Source organism: Meira miltonrushii (genome assembly GCF_003144205.1).
Source record: "Meira miltonrushii strain MCA 3882 unplaced genomic scaffold FA14scaffold_7, whole genome shotgun sequence".
In the NCBI taxonomy this organism is placed as follows: Eukaryota; Fungi; Basidiomycota; class Exobasidiomycetes; order Exobasidiales; family Brachybasidiaceae; genus Meira; species Meira miltonrushii.
The window spans coordinates 98,790-118,482 of record NW_020289949.1 but is presented as its reverse complement, the minus strand read 5'-3'; the positions used below and the strand labels follow the sequence as shown (position 1 = coordinate 118,482).

The window sequence follows — 19,693 nt, the reverse complement described above, 5'->3', positions numbered from 1 at the left end:
AAGATGCCACACAGAACTCAGCAAGAGTCAGCAGAGCAGTCTCAACAGGAGAAATGGTACAAGTCTCAACAGAAGAAATGGTGCAAGTCTCAACATGAGAAATGGTGTAAGACTCAACACAAGATGCCACACAGAATTCATCACAGTATGCCACACAGAATTCATCACGGTATGCCACACAGAATTCATCACAGTATGCCACACAGAATTCATCTAGAGACTGCTCCGGATGCCACACAGAATTCGTCATGGGTCAGCGTAGCAATCTCATCAGGAGAAATGGTGCAAGACTCGTTACAAGATGCCACACAGAATTCATCAAGAGTCAGCAGAGCAGTCTCAACCGGAGAAATGGTACACTTGACATCAACAATTGTCTTTCTTCTGCCGTCTTTTTCCACGCTCCCACTTCACACTTTTTGACTGCTTCTCCCAGTGACATCCGTTCAACATTGCCGAAGAAGTTCATCATCATATGTTGGGTTGAAGTGAGGTCAATCAAGTCGGGCAAACATTTCTTCATTCGAGGATGGCTCTGTGGTCGCATTCACGGGATTCTTACAAGCGATCGCTGGCAGTCGGTCTTAAGCGCAGACCCCTCTGGATGACGGATCAAATACACTTCATCAAACAAGCGTCCATCCTCTCCGACTTGGTGACGTGGCAAGAGCAAGATGGGCCAGAACTTTACGTTTCACAAGTTCCCAAAGACCCTCCTCCAAACACTTAGAGGGTGATGATGGAGGAGTGAGAAGAGGGTAGAGTGGTGAGAGGGTGGGGTAAGAAGAGGGAGGAGTGGTGAGAGGGAGGAGTGGTGAGAGGGAGGAGAGGTGAGAAGAGGGAGGAGTGGTGAGAAGAGGGAGGAGTGGTGAGAAGAGGGAGGAGTGGTGAGAAGAGGGAGGAGTGAGAAGAGGGAGGAGTGAGAAGAGGGAGGAGTGAGAAGAGGGAGGAGTGAGAAGAGGGTGATGATTGCGAAATTGGAAGAGAACGATAACGGCGGAAGGATAAGAGGATGATATTTGCGGAGTAAGGAGAGGATGATGACGTCTCCTTCCCTACTGACTTGCATGAATTACCCTCGGTGATGGATGAACTCTATTGTGATAAATCTTACGGCCCAGATAGTTTCCAGAATTACAGTGATGAGAAGCCCACCTCTGACATATAACATGGCCAATGCATACTCACAGATTACGGTGAGAATGTTTGGAACATGACTTAGTTGACATTTTTGCAGCTTTCCGTTGCCACCACCATCATTTCCCCTTTGAATGACTCATTGCGCTTGTGACGGTATGATACCCCTCAATGTATGATACTTTTATCAGAAATGATCGTTTGGTCAAGAGTGAACGTGCTTAGGTACCGCACCAGAAAGGGTTAGGCACCGTATCAGAAAGTATCGTCAGATGTATCACATTAGAGAGGTACGATAAAGGTATCCCATCAGAAACAGAGAGATCGTATCAGAGCGGTTAGTGAGAGGTATCACACCAGAGAGGAACGTGAGACCTTAGATCTGTCATGGTGTGCTGCAAGTTGTAAGCTTACGAGATGATACCGCATATGAGATGATGAAGAAAGACATTCTAGTATTTGCTCTTCGTGGATTGATCTATTACTGTACAGTGTATTTGTATGGAAGCATGGCGTAGGCGTTCTTTCTGTTGAAATTGATCAAAAGGCAAGATTCTCACTTTTGGCTTTGTTGAATATTCAATCCCAGCATGGCAGTTGATATAATTTACGTCAAAGCTCTGTATGTCCATCCTTTTTCGATTTTTCGTCCATCGCTCCCGGCTGTCGGCCAAATACTTTTTCGAGTACCTTTCTTAGATCTCCTTCGATCTTGTCCGGTAACACAACGCTATACTCGACGAACAGATCCCCGAAAGTATCCCAATCTTCACGTTTTGGCATTCCTTGCTTCTCGATTCGCTCAACGTAGCCTGGTTGCGTAACTCCTCTTCTATGCAAAGTGACGATATGATCGTCCAAATGTGTGATATTACGTTCAAAACCCAACAAAGCTTCATCCAATCCCAAAGCGATCGAAGTGTACAGATTTGCATCCCTCCTTCTAAATGCATTTTTATTCCTTTCGCTCCATAATTTCACCACAACGTCACCCGCTTCGAAATCAGGACTTTCGTCACTTTCTCCTTCGAACAATAACTCTTCACCTTCTTTTGCCCCAGGCATCACTTCTACGTCCAATTCTACATCTTCTCGTATAACCTTTGCTCCGCTGCAACGATCACATGCATGTGCGATCATCTTGCCTTTACCACCGCATTTATCACAAGTCATTTGTGCATTTGTTACGAATCCTGGCATGATTTGTTGACGAACGATTCTCACACCGGCTCCATTACAGGCACTGCATTGATGAATATCATCTCTTGATCTTGCTCCACTTCCATCACATGTTGGACAAACGGCTGAACGGTCAAATGAAATTTGAACACGTCTGCCAGTGTACATGTCTGCCAAATTGACCTTCACTTCAAATTGCTTTGTTGGACCTTTACGTACTCCAGCTTGACCGCCAAAACCTCCGCCACCTCCAAAGAAGTTTCTAAAGATATCGAAAGGATCATGACCGCCACCTCCTCCGCCTGCTTTGCCAGCTTGATGACGTTTAATTCCCTCTTCTCCGAAACGGTCATAAATTGATCGTTGTTCGGAGTCAGATAAGACTTGATAAGCTTCTGACATTTCCACAAATTCGGATTGTTTATCAGGATGTTTGTCTGGATGCAAACTTTGAGCCAATTTCTAGAAGGGGAAGGGAAATTGATCAGCAGATGGCACACGACATTCATTGTCGAAAGAAGACTACTCACCCTATAAGCCTTTTTGATCGTTCTTTCGTCTGCTTTTCTATCCACTCCCATGATTTTATAATAATCTTTTGCTGCATTCACAACGTCAGACAAAGAAGCAATGATGAGAAGAATTGCTAGGATGGAGACAAGTGACACGAAACGAAAGGAAGGTGTGCGAAATTGTGACCTTTTCTTCCGCTTTTGACATGACGATGTAGAATTGTTGACCATTTTGTTGATGTCTGTTGCTATTTCGTCATCTTTGCTGGTTGATCTCATGTTGAAGATGAGTTGAGGAAAAAGGAAAAGATGATCATTCAAACCATCAACTTTCTTCTCACAGCGCATCAAACAAATGGCGCACGAGCCTGCTTTTAGGTGTTCCGCGTATTCTCAAAGCGGCAAACCTTCAACTTTCCACGTCACAAAATAAAAACAACAAGATTGAAGCGGAGAAAGAAAAAAGAAATAAAGTCAGTCATGCCAATCATATACGGACCTTATCAACAGAATAACATTTGTCTAATTTGGCATAATCGTTTACGGGGAGAATGAATGATCACAAAGACCACGTGCAAGAATTGATTTTGATGTTAACGCGTTGAGTGCGGTTTGAATGACACTTATTATTAGCAGCCTTGTGTTCATTGAGTGCATTTTTCTCTTTCAACTTTCTTCTATTTTCCCTCTTCCATCATAAACTATCAAACCTGCTTGCTTGCATTTTTTTATTCACCTTTTTTATTGGAATAAAAGACAGCAAAGCAGAAAGAGGCAGACCACACTATCATGACTGTTCCAAGTCAATTCGCTTGGCGATCTCAAAAAGCCGTTGGAATCTTCAGCGGTGCGCCAAATTACGTCTCTTTGACAGGATCCATAGACGAATCAGTCTTGCAAAGCGCTGCTCGTACATTTCAGTATAGTCAAAATGGATCACTGGTAGCATTCGCATTCGATAATCAATGCTTGGTTCTTTCTACAAACGGATCAAGTTCTTCTTCCTCTTCGCAAAAAGATGAACAGTGCAAACCTCTTCATACATTTGACGTGGAAAAAGTTGTCGACCTTCAATTCTCACCAAAAGGTCGTTATTTGAGCACATGGCAAAGACCTTTCAAGGATGCAGAAGATAAAAATGGGAAAAATTTGCAGGTTTGGGATTGCGAATCAGGAGAATGTGTTGGAAGCTTTGAAAGAAAGAATCAACAAGGATGCCATTTCCAATTCACCGAAAATGAAGACGCTTGCCTTCGAATGGTAACGAATGAGCTGCACGTCTTTGACCCAAAAAGTATAGAAGGAAAAGGCATGATCGGTCGTCTAAAGTTGGAAGGATTGACAAGTTATGAAATTGGTCCAGGTGAAAAGCCTGCAGTAGCCGTTTTCTGCGGCGAAAAGAAAGGTGCACCAGCTTCTGTGCGTATTTATACATTGGCTTCTTTATTAACTGGCTTGAAGGAAAACCCGAATCCTACATCGCAAAAGACATTTTTCAAAGCAGATAAGATTCAAATAAAATGGAACACCCAAGGTACTGCGCTCTTATTCGCTACATCAACCGATCATGACAAATCAGGAAAATCGTACTACGGTGAAACGAATTTGTACATGATGTCAACTCGCGGCGATTTCGATTGTCGGATCGCATTGGACAAAGAAGGTCCAGTTCATGACTTTGAATGGAATCCGAATGGAAGAGAATTTATCGCAGTGTATGGTTATATGCCAGCTAAGAGCACTTTGTTCAGCTATCGCGTAAATGTGATCGCTGAACTCGGCACATCTTCTCGTAATTTTGTCGCTTTTAATCCTCAAGGTCGCCTCTTTTGTTTGGCAGGTTTCGGAAATCTGAGTGGAACAGTCGACGTTTGGGATCGCGAAAAGCTTGGTCGAAATGGGATCTCTTACGAAAACAATTCTGCCGCTAAGATATTCAGCTTCGATGCCAGCAATAGTAGCGCTTTCCAATGGTCACCTGACGGACAATTCATTTTGACGGCAACTTTATCGCCTCGCTTGCGTGTGGATAATGGTGTTCGTATTTGGCACTGTACGGGTCAATTGGTTCACGTTGATATGATTAATGAATTGTATCAAGCAAGTTGGAGACCGAGTTTGCCTTCCTTTGCTTTACAAAATTATCCTTTTCCCGCTTCTTTGCCTCCTACCCCTCCCCCTTCAGCAGCTGCACAAGCTGCTATTGAAGCAAAGCAATCCCGAGCAGTTGCTAGAACGGGCACAAGCGGTGGTGTGTACAGACCACCTGGCGCAAGAAATTTACCGCCAAGCGAGTTACGCAAGATTGAAGAAGCAGCCAATTTACCGTACAATGGCAACAGTAGCAGCAATTCTCCTTCAGCATCAGGCGCTTCAACGCCATCGGGAGCATACGTACCGCCAAACAAGGCCAGAGCTGGTGGAGCCCGTAGAACGGTGCCCGGTGCTGCTCCTGTGAGTGCGGCAAAAGGAAATCAACAACAAAACGGTACGGGAAACAAGAGGAATGCATCGAGCGGGAAATCAAACGGGAATGTGACTTCAAACAAATCCAACACGGTTAATATGGCAGCGGACATCGGAGGATTTGCAGGGGTTGAAGTACACAATGGCACCGCCGACGCTTCGATCATCAACGGTTCAGCAAAAGATGGCCAAGGCGCTGAAGGTGCATTGCCAGGCGCATTAGACAAAAAGCTTCGAAACTTGAACAAAAAGTTGAAAGCGATTCAAGAACTCAAAGAACGTCGTGATAAAGGTGAAAAATTGGAACAAACGCAATTGCAAAAGATTGCATCTGAACAAGCATTGAGAAAAGAACTTTCAGAATTAGAATAGGAAGATCACATTGATAATGATTGGATATTGTATACAATAGTACTAGATTATTTGTTTTTGTTTCAGTCAAGCTTCGATATTTAGCAATCCATTGAGAGCTTTGAGCCCTTTTGCAACTCCGTAACTTGCGCTTGCCATGTTAGATTTGGTGCTCTTATCGAATTGACCGCCAATTGTTTGCATTTCGATCAACCTTTCACAATGCTCACTTAGCTCTCGTAAGATTCTCTCTCCGTCTGCTGAAGCGGTAGCAGCCTTGGAATCGCTCATGTTTTCGTCGACGGCAGTTTGTTTTGCTACAGCTGCGGCAGCGCGAGGGATGTTGTCCTTCGAGATGGCGATGATAGAAGAGACAATCGTCGTGATTTGTGTGAGATTTTCGTGCAATTGGTTTCCTTGAGCACCTTCACGTATGGAAGAGAGTAAAGCTTGAATGCAATGTACGATTGCTTCCGTTTGTACTTCGATGTAGTTTCGTAGATCGGCCCAATAAGCCTCATTTGAATCATCTGAATTGTCCAACGAAGGAGGAAGGGGTGGTGGAATAGGAGATGCGGTAGCACTGGCGGAAAGTGTACCAATTGATGTTGATGCAGGCGTGCCGTTATGAGGAATGTCTTTGGATGATCCTTCGTGTTGTTCGGATGATGTTGTGAAGGATCGCGAACCTACCAATTCGTCATCAATACTTGCTTGTAAGCCGGAACTCACGCTACTAGAGCCGTTTCCGAGATTGGTTTTATTTCCATGGTTTGGTCCTGTAGGCATATTTGCCATTCCGTTTGATCCAGGACTTCTTGGCGTCGCATTTGACGAGAATGATGCTGAACGTGTAGAGGGAACAGCTGCTCTCAATATATCTGAATTGATCGCAGGCACAGCAGGTGTGTCCTTATCAAAAGTAGAAGAATTGTGCGGTAAATGATGACTGCTGCTGCTACTGATGCTCGCATTTCTACTTCTGGTACCGTTCATTTTCCAACTGCCTTCACCAGAACTATTCTTTCTCGTGATATCTCCGCGATAACTGACGGGCGAATAACGTCCTAGAGGAGTTCCACCTTGCCTCAAACGAGGACTGAAGGAACGATTACTCATCCCGCTTCCTCCGCCCACCGTATGATTTCCGTCACCACTTCCACCGGGCGTACTGAGCAGACGCTCTTCCACTTCACTTCCAACATTTCGTCTACGGAAATCGCTGGTCGGACTGCTGAATGCTCCGTTTGCAAGATTGCTAGAGCCTAATAAAGGCTTCAATCCATTGGGTAAAGTACCATTTTGCGTAAATGTGATTTCGAATTCGTCAACTTCCTCTTTTGTAGCTTTCCGAACCTTTACTAATTTTACAACGTCAACGATTGCTGTGGAAACATGACTTGCTGCCGCATCCAATAAGCTCACTGGCGAAAGTCCATGACTGGAAGCATGATTTCGACAAGCGGTCATCAGATTGTTCAGTGAATTTGAAATTCGTGTTTTTGCTTGGGAAACTTCTGCTCTTCCCTCTGCTGTGCCTTCTTGTTTCTTTTGTTCAAACTTGGACACATCATCAGTTACCAATGTGGCTGCCAAGATGACCGTCTTCATCGCCATCAAAACCGAACTTGGCGTCTTGGACCTTGCTGCTGATAGAAGATCGTCAATGGAACTCTGGAATGCTGTCAAATTGATATCGGCAATCGCTCCTGTTTCACTTGGTGGCATGAATTCATCCGTTTTTGGTGGTTGAACGTATAACTGTGATGTCGCCTTCAGTGTTCGCAATTCCGTCTTGACGTTCTCATACTTACGCTTGTAAGATGCAACTTGGTTATTCAAATCGCGAATGATGGTCTGATCATTTTCCTTGTCTCCCAATATTTCATCATTCCTGGTCGAAAGTTGTTTCAATTCTTCCATCAAATTTGTCACTTCTCCCCGCAGTTCTGCCACGAGCTCTTCTTGCTCGGCATAGTCACGTTGAAGAGACGTCAATTCTTCCTCCATTTGACCTTGGTTGAATGGTTGCGTTGACCTTTCATTTTCCAGTGTACGATGTCGTTCGCTAAGCTCATCTAATCGTTTCAAAGTATCATGCAATTCACTTTCTGTCTTTTGACGGTTCTCACGATGTTCCGAAATCTCGCGTTCATACTTTTGTGATTTGTTGTGGAATGATTGTCTTTTTGCTTCCAGCTCGGCTTGCAGTGCATCCGCCCGCTCCGAGTTCGCTCTCTCGAGATCATTATTCCGACTTTCAAGTCCAGAAACTTTTTGTTGCAACGTTGCAATTCGGAATTCATAATCCGATCTCAACTTCTCCACCTCATAAGACTGGAAACCTTCAGCTTGACTGCTTCGGGCTGCCAAATTTGGACTTGCAACACTTTCCGTGGCACGACTGGCTGCATACCCATTGAAGAAGCCTGTACCGATCGAACTTGCCTGACTATACATGGTATTCCGATTATTCTCTTGTTCATTTGTTACAATCGAATCACGAATACTTGCAGGCCTTTCGCCACTCGATGTTCGCGTATGTTTTTGGTCAAAAGATGAGGACGAGTCTACCTGCTCGGCTGGTCCGTCAGTGGTCGTGAAGGGCATCGCGATCTCCTCTTCTACCAAAGTGCTCTTCGCAGGAACAACCACGTCATGCATTGATGGCTGAGGAGCAAGATCAGAGGATTGCCCTTGATCAAGGATATTTGTCGGCCCACTCATATTGCCACCTTCAGATGGATGAGCAGTATGCGAAGATACATCTTCATCTCTAGCGCTCAAGATCGAATTTTGTCTTTGCCTTTGCTTTTGTGCGGCTTCTTCTTCTTCTCTCCTTTCACGCTCCGAGACCTCTGGCCTGAATTCGTCACGAAGTTCGGGGAACCTTCTTTCGAGTTCAAAGAAGACATCTGAACTCAAATCTTTAAATCGTGTTCGGGGAAGAGTAGCAAGCTTCTGTCGGGCTTGATTTCGTTTGGGATGGAATTCTTCTCGGACTGCCAAATGGGGAATTTCGGACCCTGTTCGTGCGTTTGTGATCCTTCGCATCAATTCATCGTAAACGTCGGTGGATAATTCTGTGAATTGCTGTTGACTTAATCTAGTAAGCTTTTCTCTTGCATTCGTACGCGGACCTCGTTGTCCTGAATGAGCAAGAATGAAAGGATGGAAAAGGTTAGTTTGTCTGAATTTGTTGTGATGTTCATCATGATTGGAAAACGAGCAAAGATCTCGTAAAAGGAAACAGAAGTACGCAGTACGTGCCAGCGTCACGTTCCTCTGAACCCTCATTTGGTATGGATGTGCATTTCCTTGAGAACACGGCGTTATCAAAGGTGCAAGGTCTACCCGACGAAAGTTGTTGGGTTTTATAGTTCTCTTTTGTCCAAAAAGTAGACTATTCAGTGACGAAGATGAATCCTTTGAGCAGATGGATGAAGACGAAGATGATGATGAAGGTGCTACTCCATCTACATCATGTTGCCAGCCCGCAGGGCCAAAACACATGCCTTCGAAAGTAGCATCAAAATGATCGATCGGCGAGTGCGAGATGGAAAAAGATGCGTTCGTCGACCATGGATGTGAGGATGGCAAGAGTAAGGGTATCTGATTCCCAATCCGATCGCTCTTTCAAGGTAATGTTTTAAGCTCAAAAATGAGTGCAGCATTCTCTTCATCCATCCGCTTCGTTTTAAGCAAACGCCATCACGCCTGTTCGGCGTTTATATGGAGATCTGATGTCACTTGGAACTGCACTGAGCGGCACAGAGTAAAGATAACACAGCATCTTCCAATCGGCCCAATTCGATCTGTGTGCAATGTATTTGCGTTGCTCCTTTCACAATCATGGGCAAGCGCCCCATCTTGTAGTATTCTGCCTCCCAACATTCTCACACTTTTACTGTTTCTGACACTCACCTTTTGCCAAATGGCTTTTTAGGAATTTGAATAGCTCTTCATAATGGATATGCGCCACCCTCTTGATTTCCTCAGTATCCGGGCGTTTGTGGCGCACACGTGTTGATGGTGGTTCGTTGTGATGAACGCCATTGGAGACCATTCCGTTTGCGTTGGCTATGCTACCGCCTGTCCTATGCCCATTACTACCACTTGAATAGGCTTGATTATGATTGGCGGATGGTTGTCCGTTGGGATATCCAGGATAACCCGTAGCCATTGTTCCGTTTTGATATCCCGTTTGACCAAAAGGTTGAAAAGGAGGCGAGACAAGTGTTTGAGGTTGATCGGTCGGGTGGCTGATATTGTATCTTCTTCCTCCGCCGCTAGAGGAAGAGCTTAGAGAGGATGCACCTCTTTGATGTGCAAATTGTGTGCTGTCCATAGAGTGTTTTTTCTGGATTGTATTATCTGGGAACGAGGAGGGTGGGGGGATAAGACTGTTGGTTGTTTAAGGAACACCGGATGAAAGATTAAGTTGTATCGTCATCAAGCATAATCACGTATCGATTTGGTGATTGCTTTCTTCTTCTTCTTTTCTTGCCTCTGTCCAGCAGGATATTGCGTGTGATTGCAGACTATATAACCTGTTTACACGTCCAGTTGTATCGAACAAAGGATAAGTCGACCAAAGATGAAGTTGAACGTCTTTCGATCTTGTTTGTATATGCTATGAAGGTTTAGAGTGAAAAGATTGAAACTCTTGTTAAACGCATTCACTGTTTTGATGTTGTTGTTGTTATCATCCTCTCTACCTATAGTAGTTCTCATACCTACGTGCCAAGTCTCGGCTACTTGGTCAAAATAAAATAAAATAATCAGACAGGCGCAGCAGCGGACCTATCATCGGTGCATATAAAGCAGCTTTATTGCTCTCTCCCTCCCTGATCTAAAAAAACGAATGATGCGCGGCGCCATTATAATAAACAACGTGTATGCACGCACCTGTAACACTGTGCAGATGCCTAAAACGCGACTTTTGAAATGCGGTGCCCTTGTATTTCATTAGAATGAGTGCACCGGCGGCGGAGAGCGTGCAATCAATAAGCAACAAGAGTTAGGGTTACAAATTGTAAAAGCCTCAATTATAATCTAGCGTATTCGTGCATATTACGCTCAGATCTGCTTCTTCCTCTTCTTCTTCTTCTTCTTCTTCTAATCCCCGATCATAATTGTATGCTTTGCTTCTTCAAATAGCATTCATTCATATAAATTATGTCTTCACCATCAGCTCCAATTTGTGTCGCAATCGTTGGATTCAGCGGAGCAGCGAGAACGTTTCATCTTCCACTCTTGCTCTCTTTACCTGATTTATTTCATCTACACACAATTCAACAAAGAGAAGGCTCTACTTCAGGTCCTCCAGCAGCAAAAGTATTTCCAAACGTTCGAGTCGTTTCAACAGTAGAAGCAATCTTTGAGGGTACAGAAGGCGATAAAACCGGCGCATTACCACCTCGCAGTCTTGTCGTCATTGCAACTTCAAATGAAACGCATAATCAATTCGCATTACAAGCTTTACGTGCTGGACATCATGTTGTGGTAGAAAAGCCAGCAGCTTTAACATTGACAGAAGCGGAATCATTAAAGCAAGAATCAGAATCTCGCGGTCTCGTTTGTGCTGCTTTCCAAAATCGTCGATTGGATTCAGACTTTTTGACTTTGCGTACTTTGTTGAGTCCAACACGTCATACCAAACCTAGTCTACCTTCACCTATTGGTCAACCGGTCACAGTGATTTCTCGTTTTGATCGTTACAGACCTTTTGCCAAGGGAGGATGGCGTGAAAGTGTTTCACCAGAGAAAGGAGGAGGTCTATTATGGGATTTAGGAGCTCATTTGATCGATCAAGGTGAGTATGATGGGTAGCAATTCGAAGTGAGAGAAATTGACAAATCTTCTCTTTCAACCAGCTCTGTTCCTCTTTGGACCTCCAGAGAAGGTGACAGCATTCGTCTCTTCTTCTCGTGGTCAATTACCTGCTGAAGTGGATGATGATTTCTTAGTTCATCTTCATTATCCCCTTTCCGCTCCTTTACCACCTGACAGCGAAGCACCTGCACCCGGTACACGCATTTCCGGACCAAGAGTAACACTCGGTGCAAGTTGTTTGGCAGCTCATATCAGTTCTGAACAAGTTCGTTGGCGTGTAGAAGGCACTCGTGGTAGCTTTGAGAAGCGCGGATTGGACCCACAAGAAGATCAATTAAAGGCTGGTTGGACACCTGCTTCTCATGCTGACGCTTTTGGATCGTATCATGAGCGTATTCCTGCTTCAATGCGTCTTGGCAGATTGACAACAACTATGACAAGAGATGCATCCGAAGCACCTGCAAATGATGCAGGTTCATCTGGCGCTCCTGTTCAACCTAAATTGGTTTCAAGTTCTATTCCAATGCTACCTGGTAGATATATTCAATTCTATCAAAACGTTGGACAAACGATTCGTGATGTCGAACAAGCAAGAAAGCAGGAGGGCGTAGAACCGGCAACAGAAGAAGCAGCCGAAGCAGAAGCAAACAACTTGAAAGCAACACCTGAAGTACTCAAAGCTCTAGAGAACCTATTCGTCAAACCTGATCAAGTGATCATGACGACAAAATGTATTTTGCTTGCACGCAAGAGTGCAAAAGAAGAACGTACAGTCGCATGGACAGAATGAAGTTGTATAAAACACAAAAAACAGAAATGAAAATACACTCCATCACATTGATTGCATTTTTGATTTGGGAATTACACTAGAATTGAGAGCCAAAAGTGACAGTGACCTTATTCATCACATTACCTGCAGCAATGATGCCGAACATCAAGCCAAAGAAAACAATCTGCAAACTGATTGCACCTGTCATAAACCTTGGCGTCCAAATTTTAAATAACATCAAGTGACGTCTAAAATGAGCGGCAAAGATTGCGCTTGAGAGTGTGATGACGAGATGATAAAAGATGAACGAAAGACTTGCTTGTAAAAGATGTCGAATCGTTGGCATACGTTGGATATCTGATTGTATCTGATCATTATTCCCTCCGTCTTTTGTGGTGGCTTGGTCAGTTTTTCTTGGTGTACTTGATCGTGGTTGAGGTGCTAGATTCCATAAGACCAGTAATGGTAATGACAATGCAGGCAAGAAAGCCACAGGACCAAAGCTGTTTAGAACAACCAGGATGGGCGAGAATGGATATTGGACAGAACTAAACCCAACAAAAGCGGTTCGCCATTGAATGGAAGCAAATGTAGTCTGATGTCCGGTAGCAAAGAAAGCAACAAATCCTATCAATGCCAATGTGGAAACCTCAAGCATGGTCACAGGTTTTGCAGACCTTGGCGGTTGGATTGCCTGTTCAGACTGGATTGTTTGACGTCCTTTGGACACAGCAGCTTGTTTCGCCATCTGTTGGAATTTTTGTACTTCTTGCATAATCTCACCATCCCTTTCATGATCGCCCAGCTCAGCACATGCTACCACAACAAGCATAATCAAGCTCAAAGTTACTTGTCCCATAGGCTGAGCTATCAAGAAGTGAAGAGCGAAAACAAGCGATAGCAAGATCAAGTACGATGATCCGAATGAGTTTGCAAATCCCAAGACGATGATGCGTGTAGTGGGCTGATTGCTAGCATTGTCTGCATTCTTTGCTTGTGTTGCTGGTACCACTTCTTGCTTCATTTCTAAGCACAGTGGGCTGAAGATCCAAAAGGCCAATGCGATCACAACGATCAAAGCAAAATCAGCTCTTGCTAAAGCGATCTTTGCAGTTTCCATAATCGACAGCACGCTTGACGAGTTACCTTCACTCTCACTCACCGTTCCCAACACATCCGCTGTGATGAGCCAGTCAACGAACCAATAGCCTGCACCTGCCAGAAGAGCAGGCCGTAGCATCCACGTGAAGAATAATGGAGCAACTCCACCATCGGATCGACTGGCATGTAAGGCTTGTTGTAGCAAAGCTGGCATGGCGAGAGCTGAACCATAAGCTGCCAAGATGACGATCGGACTGTTGAGAGTAGAATCTGTTTGACTATAAAATGTCGTTGAACATTGTGGCCCTTGCTCTTCTCGGCAGACTCTACTTGCAGAGGCGACCCGAATTGCAATTGCGCTTGCAATCGCTAAGATAGGCGTACGAATTTTTAATCTTGTGGTCGGACTATTCAGGTAACCTTGAATGCCTCGGTACAACAGTACAATGACTGCTAATGCTAGAACGACCTTGTCTTCTTGTACAGTAAAGCTGTTGGATGAGAATGCAATTGAGTGTAGGACAGGCAGCAAAACTCCCAAGATTGACCAATCTGAAGAAATGGTTGTCTTATTCGTTTTGTCTGATGTGTTCAGGCTTGACAATAGGCTGAATTGCGATCCCAAGACGAGACCGGCCAACACACTTTCCCAAAGTTCCAAAGTCTGGAAGATGAGCACCGGAAATGCATACAATGAGAACATCTTTCCGCCAAATCCAATCACGGCGCCGATCAAGACTCCAGGAATACTTTTCTTCACAATTTCTCCTAGCACCACCTCGACTTCTTGACTTGTAGAGAACGACTTGATTCGAATTAAGGTAAGTAGGCTCAATACCAACATCGAAAGACCGAGGACGATCTTGACATTCTCGAATTTCGCCCAAACACTCCTAGCCTTCACCAAGGCTAATCGATTGAAGTAAAGGTAAGCTTGAGCGGTCTCTATCTCCAGGTCTTTCTTCTGGCCACGAGCAGCATTGGCCAATTGAGCATCCTTTCTTAATGCCTCATACCATGCGGATCGAAGATCGTCTTGGAACGGCTGAAGATCACTCGAGACCTTTGCGTATTCATCAAAATATTTATGAATCTGTAATGCATTGATTCGTAATGCGCGAAGGAGTAATGCGGATGACTCAAATGCCTCAGGTACTACTGAGCCTAAATTGTTGAACGGTATAGGTTGACCTAAAAGTAGCGAAAGTGTTGGCACGATGTCGATCTGTGGTATACTTCGATGGCCCAATGCATCAAATGGCGGTGAAGGTAGTAGTGAAAAAGGAAGGTGCGAGCTGATAAGCGCTTCAGATTTCGAATTGATTGTCTTGATCTCTGAATCCGACAATCCTTCCAAATCCTTTTTCTTTGAGTACATCCATAAAGCCGCGCCTACCTCCAATTCTCCATCACCGCCATGATCACCCTTTTCGTCCATTCCATGATCGCCCATAAGCACGAACAGAGCATCTTCAGGTAAGCTATCGATGATGAAGTCTAGAAAGCTTTGCATTTCTTCCAATTTAGACTTCATGCGCGGATGCGATGCGCCCAATCTATGGCCAACGTGATCAACCCCGAGTGTATGCGCGATCAATAATCGCCAATCCGCCAAAGACTTTTCAGCTTTGTTCAAGAATGGCTTCAAGGTCTCTTCAACCCCTCTGTCTACACCATCGAGATCCTCAACATTGAAACTATCGAATGGAAAGCGCCATTCCTGATCAAAAATGGTTGGAAATACGGTAAGCCAAGTATCATCACCGGCCATACCCATTTTTGCTTTTTGGCCTGGTATAGATTCCGCTTTCTTACGCATCTGTGATAGCCAATTGTCTTCAGTGATTTCACTTCCGCCAAAATTTGATCCGGCGTCGATAAAGGTGGGCAGAGAGCCCGTTGTCAAGCCTTTAAGCCTTTGCAATGTGGTCGTAGGAGCATCGGCTAGGAAATGCGATAAGAAGGAAAAACTCTTTTGTTCCTTGTTCAGTTTTGCCGGCGAGTTGAGAATGTTATGATAATAAGGATTTGGTGACCAAGATTGATTATTTGAGGTATCTCTTAGGTTTGTATCGGCCAAAAAGTCAAATCGTAGAGCATCGATGATCCACATGAATGTTCGATCGTACTTTGCAGGTAAAGTGCATTCTGCTTCTTCGATGAGCGCATCTTGCCAGACTTGAAAGTCCGCATCTGAAGTGGGTACAAGTCCATTCAGCTGCGAAGGAAGAGCGAATGATGATTGTGCTGGTCTATCACACCTTGAAACACCTTCTAATGTCGTCCTTGTCAATAAGAATCCTTTTGTGAAGAGCCAAAGCGCGGCAGCTTGACTTATGAAAAGTATAAATAGGATTGCTACTGTTGAAGCTATTGGTTTGATGACTCCAGGAGGACCTCCCGGACCTTCACCGAGATGTCTTTGCCTTTCTCTTTCTTGATGCGAGGAATGTGAAGAATGAGATCCATCTGAAGCATGAGAATCCTTTCTTGTCAGATCCGGTCTTTGAGTTCCTGCAGCGTTCAAAGCTTCTGCTGTTAATTTTGGAGGAGGCGGAAGCTTAGAAGCCATCTTTGCAGATCAAGAGTGGTATGGTCAGGAACAGGCACTTTGTCTTTGACATCTGTCTTTGTTGTAAGGAGGATATGTTGATCTTTTTGTTGTTTGTTTCATTTCTTCTAGAAGCCCGTGCTCTATTAAAGCAGAGTTATAAGCTAACGTTTTGTTTTATCGGCGTTACTTACGCCAACATGCGCTGCGCTGCGTCTTGAGTATTGTAGTGCAGGGGACGCAATGATACGCGCCCGCTTTGTACGCTAAAAATAAGTCGAGAATGTGTTGCACAACTACACACTGTCACTCGCCCGCCCTAGTGCCTGTTAAAGCCAGCAGTTCTCTCAACCTCCTACTCAAGATCATACTCAACTCCCAAAGCATCTTTGTAGGATATAAATGATCCTTTTCTGACTCTTTTCCCTTTCAAACAACCATCACCGTTTATACAAGTCATGGCATTTATAGAACGAGACGATGGGTCTCAGAGTAGGAATGCACAGTTGATGTCTCTACTTAACAAAAGAGCTCAATCACCATCTGCTGCCACATTCTTCACACCTTCTCTACCTCTTCTCAATCATGATCAACCTCTATCATTAGCTTCGGGATACTTACCTGCAAGAGCACCAATCACTGGGGATCAACCTGCAAATAATGCACATTTGTACTTTGTCTTAGAACGTGCAAGACATGTAACAACACAAAAGAAGCTCATCATCTGGCTAAACGGCGGACCAGGTTGCAGTAGCTTCGATGGACTCATGATGGAAATTGGCGCATTCCGACCAGATATGAAAGGAGGACTTGAATGGACAAAAGCTGGCGGCGCTTGGAACGAATATGCCGATGTGATTTACTTGGATCAACCAGTCGGTACAGGTTTTTCATATGTTGACTCAAATGGATATTCACGCAATTTGGATCAAGCTGCAGATGAAGTGATTTATTTTCTAGATCGTCTGATAGAGGTTTACCCAGAATACGCTCGAGGAAATGGCGTAGACGTTTACATCGCAGGTGAAAGCTTTGCCGGTCAGTATATTCCATTCACTGCTAATGCTTTGATCAAAAGAGGAAATAGATCACCTATTGATCTCAGGGGTGTTGCAATCGGAAATGGTTTCATCGATCCGGTTGCTCAAAGTGGCACAGAACTGGAAATGATGGTAGAGTCGAAAGTTTGGTCAACAGATAGCGAAGATTACAGGGTGATCAAAAAAGAAGTGGACGAATGCAAAGAAGCAATCGCAAGAGGGACAAATGATATGCGTAGCGTTCCAGCTTGCGGAGGAATTTTGGCTTCGATCATCGAAAGAACCAAAGCAAGAACGGTAGGAAGGGATACATGTATCAACATATACGATGTCCGTCTGTCAGATTCAGCACCTGCTTGCGGTATGAACTGGCCTCCAACGCTATCAGCTACGTACGATTACCTGAAGAGGGATGACGTACGAAGAGCTTTGCACGTTGATTCGATACACAAGCCTGAAGCATGGGTTGAGTGTAATCATCGGGTTGGCAGTGGTATTGATAGCGATATACGAGGCAAGGCGTCAGTGATTCATTTACCTACAATCTTGGAAGCGGGCGTTCCAGTTTTGCTGTTTGCTGGAGATCAAGATTTGATTTGTAATCATATAGGAGTCGAACGAATTCCTGAAAGACTCCAATGGGCTGGTCAAGGATGGGGAGCGCCAGAAAAGAAGCAATGGTATGTGAATAATGAACTGGCGGGCTATTGGCGTTCGAATAGGAATATGACGTACGTCTCAATCGCAAAAGCATCCCATATGGTTGGTGTGGATAAGCCAGTAGAAGCTCATGATATGATGTTACGATTCATGGGCGTAGATCTGATGGATGCTGCTGGTCCAAGTGCACGTATTCCTTCTAGGCTGGAAGGAGAAACGGATAGAATATTAGTCGTCGCAGGAGGGGGTAAAAATGCCGCTTCTCAAGACAATACACCAATGATACCAGGCATAAGTGGAAAAACGGAAGCACAAGTAGCCGAAGAGGCCAAATGGGAAGCTTATTACAACGCCGGAAGTGCTGCTCTGATCGTGCTTTTGATCCTTGTTGGAGCGGGAACATGTATCTTATTACGGTTAAGGAGAAGAGCACGTTTGCATCGCAAATCTTCCGCTCCCTATCTACCTTCTGAAGAAGAAGGAGGTGAACATGAGATGGAGCGTTTCATTCAAGGCGATTTGCCAAGCGATGATAATTTAGCCGAAGAAGATAATACGACTGCCTACAGCGATGATACTTATCGATTAGACGCAACTACGGCTTCCAATACGAGGGCAAATGGTCGAAGGACAGGCGCTTTACCAGACGACGGAGCAAATTCAGACGAGAAGGGCAAAGGTAATGGAAATTCCATAGCCGATCGAGATGCTGAACAGATCTTCGATGTGGGAGATGAAAGTGATGAAGACCTTTCAGAATCTAAATCGCATCGAACAGGAGAAGCAGTTCGTTTTGCTTGAGATGGGGGTTGATTTATCATTGTTTTCTTAATCTCAAAATGTAGAATACTTTAGCATAATTATTTATCTATTATCAAACATGATACCTATTTGTACATTTTTGCCATCCTTCTCATCTTTGAGTGGGCGTTACATATGATGGGCTTGGTTGAGCGTCCGCCCTTGCATTCAAGCCACTGGCCCGCGCTGAAGAAATGATTGAATCCAACGCAGATGTTGATTGTTCGGCATTAGATTCGATCTGAGCTACATCTGCTTTTGTTCCTGCATCAATAGAAGAAGGTTGAGAAATACCGTCTCTGGCTTTGAGGGCTGCTTGGAGATACTTTTCTCCTTGTGAAACGGGCGCCCAAGTATTACGAATACGGAATCGATATTTGCGCGAAGCGGCACGTTGATCGACTTCATGTGCTCCTCCAAATAATCTCTCTGATAGGTTGTTGGTTTTTGCATAATACTTTGCACCCTCGCGAAGCTCTTCTGCTTCTTTGTGGAATCCTCTTTCTATCTCAACAGCTGTTGTACTTGGATTTCCATTAAGGTCTCGTATTTTAGCAAAACGTGCTCCATATGCTTTTGCCTCAAAAATTGCAATTCGCGAAGCATGTTCGTGTTCAGCTCGAAGAGCATAATATGTGGATAATGTGTTGTGGTATGCCTGAGACAGTGATAGTCCATGTTGACGATGTAAATGAACGACACAAGCAACCACATCTTCCGGTCCAGGATTTCGTCCCCAAGCAGTCAAATCTGTTGCATTAATATCTGGTACGCTTCTGTCAACAATTGTTTCTCCTTCGACCAGCATTTTCGGATTTAATGTTTCCCAGGGATGATCGTTATAGAATCGTTCGCGTACACGATCTTCCAAATATACAATCGGTTGTGGTCCCAATTTAGGCCCTTTTCTCCTTTCTGTTCTGGAGTCAAATTTCTTCTTCTTTCCATCTAGTTCATCTTCGAAATTCCATGATAATCCTCGAGAAGAAGGCGTATCCAATGCTGATCTTTGAACGGGCGCTCGAGAAGGTAATGGTGTAGGAGGATGATTGACCAACGTTTGAAAGGCTACTGGACTTGATTTCAGTAGGCCACCGCGTAATTGACGTGAGATGAGCTGGCCTACCTGCGTGGCAATTCTACGAGGCATTTTGAACGGATAAAGGGATGGTGATGATGATGGAGACACTGATTGATGTAATGGTATGAAAAATCGGATTAGGCTTTCTTCTTACCTGAAAATCCACGTGATCTTTGCGCGCCTTTTTAGCGCGTGCATGAATGCACTTTC

General features: G+C 44.4%; 7 protein-coding genes across 7 annotated transcripts; 3 read left to right on the top strand and 4 right to left on the bottom strand.

Annotated features, from left to right (window-relative positions):
* Positions 1 to 1,749: 1,749 nt before the first annotated feature.
* FA14DRAFT_166114 (DnaJ-domain-containing protein) lies at positions 1,750 to 3,107 on the bottom strand (the record flags this gene model as incomplete). Its single annotated transcript, XM_025499998.1, has 3 exons — positions 1,750 to 2,778; positions 2,847 to 2,962; positions 3,035 to 3,107. The coding sequence occupies 3 exons, from the start codon at positions 3,105 to 3,107 to the stop codon at positions 1,750 to 1,752; spliced, it is 1,218 nt and encodes a 405-aa protein (XP_025351780.1).
* A 222-nt stretch (positions 3,108 to 3,329) lies between these two features.
* FA14DRAFT_162730 (translation initiation factor eIF-2A) lies at positions 3,330 to 5,849 on the top strand (the record flags this gene model as incomplete). The annotated part of the gene is made up of 1 exon (XM_025499743.1): positions 3,330 to 5,849. A coding segment is annotated over exon 1 (2,044 nt), but the record flags the coding sequence as incomplete, so codon positions are not given.
* On the bottom strand, positions 5,660 to 10,334 carry FA14DRAFT_162729 (uncharacterized protein). The gene is made up of 2 exons (XM_025499742.1): positions 9,570 to 10,334; positions 5,660 to 8,794 (listed from the first exon to the last, which is right to left on the bottom strand). The coding sequence occupies exons 1-2, from the start codon at positions 9,991 to 9,993 to the stop codon at positions 5,733 to 5,735; spliced, it is 3,486 nt and encodes a 1,161-aa protein (XP_025351778.1). The 5' UTR covers positions 9,994 to 10,334; the 3' UTR covers positions 5,660 to 5,732.
* Positions 10,335 to 10,823: 489 nt separating this feature from the next.
* On the top strand, positions 10,824 to 12,270 carry FA14DRAFT_166111 (NAD(P)-binding protein; the record flags this gene model as incomplete). The annotated part of the gene is made up of 3 exons (XM_025499997.1): positions 10,824 to 11,460; positions 11,522 to 12,087; positions 12,169 to 12,270. The coding sequence occupies 3 exons, from the start codon at positions 10,824 to 10,826 to the stop codon at positions 12,268 to 12,270; spliced, it is 1,305 nt and encodes a 434-aa protein (XP_025351777.1).
* Positions 12,271 to 12,346: 76 nt separating this feature from the next.
* Positions 12,347 to 15,993, bottom strand: FA14DRAFT_151469 (uncharacterized protein; the record flags this gene model as incomplete). Its single annotated transcript, XM_025497477.1, has 3 exons — positions 13,016 to 15,993; positions 12,673 to 12,952; positions 12,347 to 12,606 (listed from the first exon to the last, which is right to left on the bottom strand). Exons 1-3 carry the CDS (start codon positions 15,920 to 15,922, stop codon positions 12,347 to 12,349), a joined length of 3,447 nt encoding a protein of 1,148 aa, XP_025351776.1. The 5' UTR covers positions 15,923 to 15,993.
* A 253-nt stretch (positions 15,994 to 16,246) lies between these two features.
* On the top strand, positions 16,247 to 18,485 carry FA14DRAFT_162728 (alpha/beta-hydrolase). Its single transcript, XM_025499741.1, has one exon. It carries the CDS (start codon positions 16,360 to 16,362, stop codon positions 18,400 to 18,402), a length of 2,043 nt encoding a protein of 680 aa, XP_025351775.1. The 5' UTR covers positions 16,247 to 16,359; the 3' UTR covers positions 18,403 to 18,485.
* FA14DRAFT_162727 (uncharacterized protein) lies at positions 18,454 to 19,585 on the bottom strand. The gene has a single exon (XM_025499740.1). It carries the CDS (start codon positions 19,550 to 19,552, stop codon positions 18,515 to 18,517), a length of 1,038 nt encoding a protein of 345 aa, XP_025351774.1. The 5' UTR covers positions 19,553 to 19,585; the 3' UTR covers positions 18,454 to 18,514.
* Between the last annotated feature and the right edge of the window lie 108 nt (positions 19,586 to 19,693).

Excerpts from the sequence above, each read along its gene's own strand:
- FA14DRAFT_162729 (XM_025499742.1), bottom strand. The coding sequence starts at position 9,993 with ATGGACAGCACACAATTTGCACATCAAAGAGGTGCATCCTCTCTAAGC. Across the intron at positions 8,795-9,569 it reads AAAAAGCCATTTGGCAAAAG|GACAACGAGGTCCGCGTACG; the intron begins GTGAGTGTCAGA and ends TTGCTCATTCAG.
- FA14DRAFT_162728 (XM_025499741.1), top strand. The coding sequence starts at position 16,360 with ATGGCATTTATAGAACGAGACGATGGGTCTCAGAGTAGGAATGCACAG.
- FA14DRAFT_162727 (XM_025499740.1), bottom strand. The coding sequence starts at position 19,552 with ATGCCTCGTAGAATTGCCACGCAGGTAGGCCAGCTCATCTCACGTCAA.